At 46.9% G+C, this 10043-nt stretch overlaps 1 protein-coding gene and 1 pseudogene across 1 annotated transcript; both read right to left on the bottom strand.

Moving 5' to 3' along the window:
* Positions 1-317: 317 nt before the first annotated feature.
* LOC136492088 (uncharacterized) lies at positions 318-1399 on the bottom strand. The gene is made up of 3 exons (XM_066488229.1): positions 1200-1399; positions 777-981; positions 318-695 (listed from the first exon to the last, which is right to left on the bottom strand). Exons 1-3 carry the CDS (start codon positions 1397-1399, stop codon positions 318-320), a joined length of 783 nt encoding a protein of 260 aa, XP_066344326.1.
* A 3125-nt stretch (positions 1400-4524) lies between these two features.
* On the bottom strand, positions 4525-5164 carry LOC136494668 (UDP-glycosyltransferase 82A1-like; annotated as a pseudogene).
* Positions 5165-10043: the final 4879 nt, after the last annotated feature.

Raw genomic sequence — 10043 nt, 5'->3', positions numbered from 1 at the left:
TCTTCATCTATACGGCGGTATAACTATCCTAACCACTCTCTTTACTTTATCGCAAACTAGTTGATAAGCTCTTTAGTGTAGCTAGTTGTGAGAGCTTGCTTGCTTGGTTGGTGTGGCTCTTTAGTTAGCCTTTGAGAGCACACTAACATAGGGTAGTGTCATAGCTCTTGTGTGAATTGACACTATCTAAACTAGAATTGTGGTAGGTGGCTTGCATTTTGAGTAGGCTAGCGCAACACTCGCTTCGCCTCATAATTGTCTAACCATTTGGTTAAGTGTTGTTGTAGAAATTTTTATTAGGCTATTCACCCCCCCCTCTAGCCATTAGGACCTTTCACATGATCAACCGCATGAGAAGTTGCTGAATTTTTACTACTTTGGGCCTTCTTCTCATATGTGTCGACCAACCTTTTCATAAGTTGATCTCTATATGTCTTCTTTTTCTTTCCAGAGGGGGAACCTTGAGCTGGCCTTTTGTTAGCATTTGGTGTGACATGTGGTGAACCTCTCCCTTCAACTCTCTCACTATCACCATCACCATGACCGGCCTCATGCTCCTCACCCTCTCCATCATCATGACCACTTCCAGGAACATAGGATGTCTCATTAGTCACACTAATAGCATCAAACATTATCAGCATCATGTCCTCGTGCTCAAGAAGTGCAGATTTGAAACTTATATATCCTGGCATAGCCTGAAACATTAAATGATTACAATTAGAGGATGACATGTCGATGAGTACTAAAATACAAAAGATGACATCTCAACTACTCACCGCATTTTGTTCTGCCCACCATTCATCACTGGCAGAAATACATCCGATCACAGGATCCCTTCCCAACCCAGTGGCTCTCATGTTCAAGGTCTTCCACTGTGCATATTTCTTCTTCAGTACATCCCATCTATTCTTCATTTGCTCTTTGTCATATGGCCTCTTTGTTCGCTCAAAGAACTTCTTCACCAAATTAGCATAACCCACACTATTCAAGCAGGCCTGTTATGGGCAAGCACTTCTTCTACGCATATTTCATTGAAAACTTTGACGACAAAAGGATCCCATTTTGCTTGAGGTTTTGCTGCTTTTTCTATCTATAAAGTGCGACAAATCTGAATTTCTAGCGACACTACTGCCTAATTGTGCTATGAGGTAGAAAAAAATGGCATGCTCTACAACTACCACAAGAGCTTGCGTGCTCACCTTGCCGGTGGTGGGGATGGGAGGGGCAGCAGGCGGTGGAGGTCATCGAAGACGTCGAGGTCGGAGATCCGGAGCCCTTGCTGCAGAAACGTCGGAGGGGAGGGAAGGGAAGCCGGCGCCTTGCTAGACCTTCGGCGGAGGGGAGGGGAGGGGAGCCGGCGCCCTTGCTGTAGATCCGAAGGAGGGGAGGGGAGGGCCATCGGCGCCCTGGCTGGAGCACCGGCAGAGGGGGAGGGGAGGGCCAGCGTTGGGGAATGGGAGGTGGCGGTGGATCTGGCGAGAGGATGGAGGGCCGGGTCGGAGGGGAATGGGAGGCAGTGGCGGAGGGGCAGGCGACGCCGGGGAGGGAGGGAACGGGAGAGGCCGAGCTCGGGAGGACGGTGTCGGGCACAGGCATGGGACCGCTCGGGTCGGGAGGGAGGGGCAGGGAGAGGAAAAGCGTTCGTGATTTCGGAAACGCGGGGTAAGGCTCGTGATTTCGGATACGTTGCGGGCAACCGGAGATCGCGGAAGCGCGTTCGCGACCAGGCCCTGATCGCAGGGCGTTTATGCGGGATTATTTGCTTATTGGGCTCAGAAGCTGAGCAAATGCTGTCCCAAACAGGACCTTTGTAGAAAGTGAATGTACAAGAGGATGTGAGCTACCCTACTAAGCTTGAGCCCATATATAGCTCTAAGGTCATGACGTTAACCTACCAATAAAGAAAAATATAACGTGCAACAACAACTACTTCCGGTGACAATAAACACTCTTGAAGCCATTAACATTAGAGTAGGACATGAGGGTAAAAGAGTATAAGCTAAATTGCATACGTACAGAAGTCTGGCAAAGTTGAGGAAGAGAGAAATGATTGATTACTCTAAAAAAAGGTCTGGGTCTGGCAAACAAAGCGTATTTGTTTGCCGGGCCATGCCTAGCTGAATTTACACATAGCAGGTTGGTACCGGATGGCCCAGCCCAACAAACAAACAAGGCATGCGGGGCCGGGCCCTTCATCTCAAGTCTAATCTCGGGCAGCAATCACGCCAGCCAAGTCGCGTCACTCAAACGGTCGAAGCCAGATCGCACGGCCCGGCCATGACCCGCCTAGATTCGGATTCCTGACCGCTCGTGGCGGCCGGCCCCGATACTGCCAACTGATGGGCAGATTTGGCTTGTGGCTCAGTGGCTGGCCGGCCGTGCGTCGCTGCGAGTGCGAGCACATGGAAAACGCCCGGCCCGGCACCCAGCAACCTTCCGTCGAGTCACTGTGTCAGCGCAGCTGGTGCTGGTCGCATCGCATCGCCATCCTAGCCTGCGGCCTGCACTAGCGGACGTCGCTGCTTTTGGCGCCCGGGTGCTCCTCGATCAGAAATTCAGAACTCAGAAGTGCAAGTGCAGTGCCCTCTCATCAATACTCCTAGTTAGCTTTTCACTTTTCGGCCTTCATGAACCAGCCCCGCTCCGGCCACCCTTTTTGGCAGCCGCTTGGACGCATCGGATCAATGGATCATCGTCATCATGATATCATCTGCAAACCGTGGTGATGATTTGCTACTCGCAAAAGGCAGAAAACGCGCGTGCGGAAACACGCTGCTCGATCGCGACGCTCAGTTCCAATCCAGCCACGTTGGAACGCCTGCTGCCTGCTGCCTGCTGCCTGCTGCGGTCCTATTCTGCGCGCACTGCCGAGCATGCACGGCCGGTTCTTGGTGCGCGGAAGAGAGTGGAAATGCACCTTCCGACCATCGGCGGCCGAAGGAAGTTGCTGTCGCCTGTCGGGGAGATGTGCTGCTTGGGTGCATGCACGTATGTAAACCCAGTTGCGGCGACGCACGTTGCAGGAACCCGGTTAAGATATCCTACTATATGGCTTTGGAGGAAGCCAAGGACAGTTTGCATTGGTTCGTGTTCAGGGACGGATAGTCAGCTTGTTCGGTTGGCTGTTTCATATCGTTGTTGCTGGTCGTTTATGTGAGAGAGAAGTACTGCTGGCTGGTTCACGTAAACAGTATTTTTCTGAGAGGGCTGGCCAGCCAGCCCAGCCAGCCGATCGGGAGGAGTGCCATCACTTGTGGCTGGTGCCGAGTGCCGACAGGAAAGTGCCGTTCAGAAAGTAGCCTTCTAGGTTGACATGTACTTGATGGCTCTTCATAACCTATGAGGTTGTACCAAAGTGTGACGTTGCATGCTCTAGCGAATTGCGCAGTGGGTTCTCCGGTTAAGGGAGATATATCAATCAAGATTTAATAATGCTGGTGGCACTGAAAAATCTCTTCGGCAGCGAACCAATAAAATAGCGGCAAAGAGCCGTTGTATAGAGACGTTTGCCTATAGTTTTTGTTTGTTCCTTGTTACTGTATCACAGTACTGCCCTGTAGTGCGAAACAACTGGAGTTTGGAATTGGGGCCTGGGAGTTTTCTAGGCGGCTACGGTTGAGAATTTCTTCTTAAAATCTTTATATATATCATGCCCGGGAAATAAAAAAGGTCCATCTAACACCTAAGCATGTTATAATAATTTTTTTATGCAGGATATTTACTTTAAGAAATTAAAAAAAACATGCATGCTATTTTAGAGGATCATACTGGTTATGGTGCAAGGCACTGCTAGTGTGAAAATTAAAGAGAGAAGTTTTGATTGGCAAACAAAGCGTTGGAGGTTATGCCGGTTATCACTTTTAGATGTGTTTGCTAAGAATGGATGGCAAAGTAATAATATACTCTGATTTTCTACTATTTGAGTGCACTGTTTTTATTTGTTTCTGTTAACAAATACGCTAATAATTGTATGTGGTCGCAGAGACCGGAATTTTTTTTATATTTTTTGGATGTTTTAGAGGAGTCCTACACCTAGATTAAAGGTGTTCTGAGAATCGGGTGAAATATTCATTCTCCACAACTGAAATTTTAGTTACATCAATTTTCCTAGGAACCACACTAAAATAGTCACAATAACTCTAGTACAAGTCAATTTTTGTTTATTCCTTTCTATATACACATGCTTTACTCCCTTCGATGCATGCTATTTTGGAAGAAGATAAGGTGTGGGGAGAATATTTTCACCCAAACTCTGAACCAATACCGTGGAACGATCATTCTCCTGCCGGCAGAGTTATTTTTTTTCCGCTGATGACTGAATCTGTGCGATGCTCAAGGAACGTACAAAGTTGTCATGAATCATAATCCCTTGTCTAGAGCTAGATTCCGCCATTAATTCGGGCATAGTAGATCGTTTTATTTGCTAGCATGGATCACAACCATTTTAGTCGTGAAGAGAAAAGAAAAAAGGAAGAAGATAATGTACATGTACATGGCGACGGTACCAATACAATCGCTACAAGCCTACAACACGCTGTATAGTTGCACCAACAGCGGGTGATCTCTCGTGATCTCGTCCACGGACGAGCTGACGTTCCGGTCGGCGGCGCGCCTGGCCTCCGCCGTAACGACGCGGTCCCGCAGCGCCCAGACCTTCTCCTGCAGGCGCCGGCCCTCGTCGCCGTCGTCCATGACCCTCCCGATGCCGGCCACGCCGTCGTCGCGCCTCATGCCGCCGCCGAGCCTGAGCCCGATCCGCTACACCCCCGTGATGTAGGCGCAATTGATGAACTGGTCCCCGGAGACAGGGTAGCAGAGCAGGCGCACCCCGCTGGATGGCCTCCAGCGTGGAGTTCCAGCCGCAGTGGGCGAGGTAGCACCCCACGGCGGCGTGGCGGAACACGTCCTGCTGCAGCGCCCAGTCCACAAGCTTGCCCCGCCCCGCCACGCGGTCAGCGAACCCGTCGGGGAGCCCCGCGCGCCAGGACGCGTCGCGCTTGAGAGCCCATAGGAACGGGCGGCCCGTGGCCTCGAGCCCCAGCGCCAGCTCGCTGACCTTGTCCGGGTCGATCGACCCCACCCAGCTGCCGAACGAGACGTACACCACCGACCCGACCCACTGCGCGTCCAGCCACCCGATGCACGTCGAGTCCGCGAGCCACATGCTGGGGTTCTTGTTCCCGTTGCCGTTGCCGCACTGCTGTGTTGGAACCGGTGGTGACCACCGAGTTCTCGATCTTGGAGTTGGCTTGCGCATTACCACGAGCCTTCGCTCCCACAGGTCCCAAGTCCACCAGAGCTGACAACGTATAAGCCCCATGTGCCTTACTCAATCCAAAAGACTAGCCTGATAGGTGGGGATTCTCCCGCCTTATATGTTGTGCTCCACCACCATCGCTACACGATGTGGGATTAAACCCCAACACAATCTCTCTTAGTCATACATCGGGTGATGCTCGAGATTTTTATCGGGTTTAGCTTTTCTGACCATGAGCTCCGGTACCAATTGTTAGAGTGCGCAGCGGAATCCGGCCCGGCTCGCTATACCCACGAGCCAACTGCCCCTCGGGCCCAGGTCTACGGGAACCCACAACATACCTAGGCTTTGGGTCTAACTCATCCCAAAAAACTAGTCTTTTGGGTTGAGTAAGGCACATGTGCTTTATATGTTGTCAGCTTCGGTGGACTTGGGACCTGTGGGAGCGAAGGTTCGTGGTAATGAGCAAGCCAACTCCAAGATCGAGAACTCGGTGGTCACCACCGGTTCCAACAATTGATATCAGAGCTGACCTTTGTGGCCACAGGCGCGTGCAGATCAAGTGCACGGACATGTGGTTCATTATATGTGTAGGCCCTACGAGGTGTACGGCATGTCACTAACTTTCAACCTCTTAATGCAAGATATACACGTCATCTCAAGTTCTATCTAACTATCCACATCATATTTCACTAGCAGACATGTCATGCCACTAACTTTCAACCTCTTAATACAAGCTATTCATGTCATATCTACTTAATTTCATTTTTAATTTTTGCAATCTCCGCTGCAACGCGCGGAGTATCTTCTAGTTAAAATTATAATCTACCCAGTCGATGGTTGTACTTTTCTAATTTTTATGATAATTTTTAAGATTCATTTTTCTAGCTATTTTACGAGGACTACATGGAGGTCTCAAAAAAAGTTTCCATATAGTAATATTAAGATTTTTCAAAATATATTTTTATTTTGATTCACCTGTTGTGTTTGCATATACTAACGTCTGTTTGGCACGACTTCATTCAACTCTAGCGCCTTCTGCAACGCATAATTTATTTTGGAAAAAGATATAAAAATAGCTCCTTATAATAGCATAACTATAGTGCGTGAAGAAAACCGTCAATCGGAAGCCGGCTAAAGATCTACTAAACAGCGCCTAAGATTGATCAATCGTGTATCCGTCGCATTTATGCGAGACATTTTACTACCAGATGTGGACATGTTAATCAGGACTAATCGACGTGTCAAGATTTGATTATTTCTAGTTGTGGTAACAGAGGGGCAGCGGAATAATCAAATTTAGCAAACTAATTTCTTACGAGCACATCACGGAACATCTTGTGTGCATGAATAAAAGCAGCCCCTAAAATAAATATGCCAAACCACAAGATGTCCAAACCTCCCAACAACAATATACTTGCACCAATTAGCGCATTAATGCATCAACCCCCATCATCTACAACCCAACATATCAAGAACACAGATACCCCTTTAATGTCAATTAATCCATACAAGCAACCACTTCACATATGAACCAATAGCAAGCAAGATGGTGACTTAATCAACACATATGACAAGAGAAATATTAAATCAAGAGGAAAACCGAGATTTACGTGGAAACCCCTTGCGGCGAAAAACCACGGGCGACGATGAGACGATTCCACTATGAGATGAAGCAAATATAAGATGTGGGAGCCAACAAATAAGGGGAGGCTCCAAATCCTCCACAAATCTCTCTTTTATTAGTAGATTTGGTCGATCAAGCTCCCTCTCTCTCAATCTTCCTAACCCTAGCTTCTCTCGAGAGAAGAACACAGCACGGCACGCGGGTGAGGGAGGCTAGGCTGCCCCTTTGGGCATTTTTGGTCACTTTTCTAAAGAGTCCTTGAGGTTGTGAGATACTCCAAAAGAGCCCCTCTCAATATGAGATGTAATCACACCAGTGCATCTAGTAGTAAGTATTAGTGTAGAGGTTTTAAAGTGAGTATCCAAATTAGTAATATTACATTTTTGCAAAGCATTTTATTATTCGGTTTCGATTCACCTTTTGTGTGCATATACAATCATGTCTCTGTTCTGCATTTACGCGGGACAATTTGCTACGAGATGGACGTGCATGCAGCATTCTAATCCGGACGAACGAGGTCGACCGTGTCATCAACTTAAAAATAGAAAGCCACTATGATGCGTGCCATTGCCCGCAGGACCACCGCCAGCTCCATCGAGTTGCTCGTGCCGGAACCGGAAGAGCCTTTCGCTTTGCCAATGCCAGTTACAGGAAATTGCCAGAATATGTGGTCGGAGCTTGGATGTGCTCACTTGCTCAGGCACCACTGTGTGCCGACCACCGTTAGTTGCGAGCCACAGGGCTTTGCCCTGTACTTCGTACGGAGTAGGCTACTAGCTGTGCAGTGTATGTAGTCTTTCGAAAAAGATGGAACGTGCTTAAACGAAACAAACTTTTTGAACTGAGTGTAGATATTGTTAACCAAAAAGTTCAGGACTGGTGGATCTATTCTAGACACCGGAAAAGAGAAAAGAGCGACCTGTGACAGATAAGGCCGGGCATGAAAATGCACGTGTGAATGACTGGCTGCCACTGACAGTCAGTCTCGAAAACCTCACATCCGATTGAGTTCAAATCCTAACTGGAGTACATAGAGAATATAGGGTAGAGCTCCCTCTCTAAAATCATATAAGTATAGTTACTCCCTCCGTCCCACAAAAATATGATTCTGTTTTATCAAGAAATCAAGTATGTTTAACTTTGTTCAAATACGTCTCGTGAGGAAGAAAAAAGAAAAGCGAAATGGTATCTTGCATTGTATAATCGATGGCACGATGAGTAAGTTCTCCCAATTCCTTGAAACAAGAGTTTTCAGAACACCCTTTAAGGAGCTTCATGGATCTTATGGATTTGGAAGCTAGATCCATGTTTTGGTTGATTTGGAATTGGTGGAACTAGATATATTTGGGAAAACAATTTAGGAGTGGTGTTTTTTTTTAAGATCTAGAACTATTGGGAGATGTCCCAATCATCCCAACACGCCATACTGTCACACTTCTCCACAGCTCTGAGCTTTTTCCCCCATGAAAGGGCAAAGTAGCTCTGTGCTCTGAACTGGTACATGCCAACGGGAAGCTTTCCTCCTTCCATGGATTTGTCCAAATCCAGTCATGCAATGAGGTGGCATGTTACAATCATCGTTGATATATAATACTCTCGTAGTAAGTATTACAGTACTTCCTCCCGTCTAAATTACAAGACACTTTGATTTTTCTAGATATATATGTTTTGCTATATGGCTAGATATACACTTAGAATTTAGATATACATTACATAAGAAGTATTACAGTACGCGGTACTTACAATGAGCTCTATTCCGAATTTTTGCTATGCAGCTAGATACATTTCCAAATTATTAATAGTTCCTTCATACACTAAAAATGGCCCTGGCACCTCTTATGTACACAAAAAATATTCCATTCATGTGTTTGGTTGCCCCCCTCCAACTCCTTAGCTAAAACTTTTGTCGGAGCTAAAGCTAGAGCCGAAGCCACACCAAACAAGCCCTTAACGCCTCTTTGGCTACGCTTCTTCGGCGGCTTCTACACCATCTTATCAACAAGCTCTGCAAACACACAACTTCTTTGTCGGCTTATGAACCCCAAATGCATGAAGTCAAACCATTTTTTGCGGGGAAAGCCGAAGCCTCCATTTCCTATCTTTCCCAGGTTTCTCATGCGGCTTCTCCATAAAACACAGGGCTTCTCCACCGTTTTGTGAAGCCAAAATACATGAAGTTGCTTTTCTAGACAAGCCAGAGCTAGCCGTCAAAAAGGCTCTTAGAGCATCTCCAGCAGTCCCCAATATGTACCCATATTCTCGTAAAACTGTTATATTGGGACAACTATATTTTTTCTTGCTCTAGTAGTTCCCCAATATCTCTCATTTTTTGGGGTCACCAATATTTTTCTCATCTCCCCTCAAATAAAAGGGGAGTTGTATTCCCCAATATCATAGGAACCACCCAACTACCACTTTTCACTCATCTTTTCTTTTATACTCTCGTAGGACCCACCTTCCATATGGATATGGGAGAAGATATACGGCCTGTTCGCTGGTTGGTTTCTGGGCTGATAAGCCCGGCTGGTGCTGATTTGTTGTGAGAGAAAGATACTGTTGGCTGGCTGATAAGCCCTGGCTGAAACCAACAAGCGAACAGACTGATATTGGGATACTGTTGTAGCAACTCCGCTAATATTAAACAAATAATATTGGGCTACCCAATATAAACATACTGGGAATAGATTATTAAGGAACAGGTAGAGATGCTCTTAGGCTAGTTTCATTGAGAGTTAACAGACTGTCATATATGTATTTTTGATGACATGGCAATATTTTAATAAGAGAGAAGAAATGAGTTTCATGGGACGAAACTCTCTCGACACGATTACCAACTCTGTCTTAGAATTAAATGTCTACGAAACTCTAGATTAAAACTTTGCATTGAGAGTGTTTTATTTCATTCTATATGACATGACACTCTTGAAAACAGCGCAACGAAACTCTCCGCATAGACTGGCCTTAAACACATACACGAAATTCAAGGGAGTTCCTTACTCCTTTCTCCGGGGCCCAATCTTCTCATCCTCACTCCTTCCCCTGAGGGCCCAATCTTCTGATCCAGGCCTAAGGCAGTGAGGCCTCTCGAGGAAGAACCTAAGCCCAGCCCATACGGAAAACCGATACCGCAATCCGCATCTGTTGCGCTTCTTCCGCCGC

This window comes from Miscanthus floridulus, chromosome 11 (assembly GCF_019320115.1).
Source record: "Miscanthus floridulus cultivar M001 chromosome 11, ASM1932011v1, whole genome shotgun sequence".
In the NCBI taxonomy this organism is placed as follows: domain Eukaryota; kingdom Viridiplantae; phylum Streptophyta; class Magnoliopsida; order Poales; family Poaceae; genus Miscanthus; species Miscanthus floridulus.
This window is presented reverse-complemented; position numbering and strand designations above follow the sequence as displayed.

Bases quoted from the DNA above. Each gene is read 5' to 3' on its own strand.
- LOC136492088 (XM_066488229.1), bottom strand. From the start codon at position 1,399: ATGGCCCTCCCCTCCCCTCCTTCGGATCTACAGCAAGGGCGCCGGCTC. The intron at 982-1,199 runs GTGAGCACGCAA...CTGCTTGAATAG, and splicing joins CCATCCCCACCACCGGCAAG to TGTGGGTTATGCTAATTTGG. The intron at 696-776 runs GTGAGTAGTTGA...TTAATGTTTCAG, and splicing joins GGTGGGCAGAACAAAATGCG to GCTATGCCAGGATATATAAG.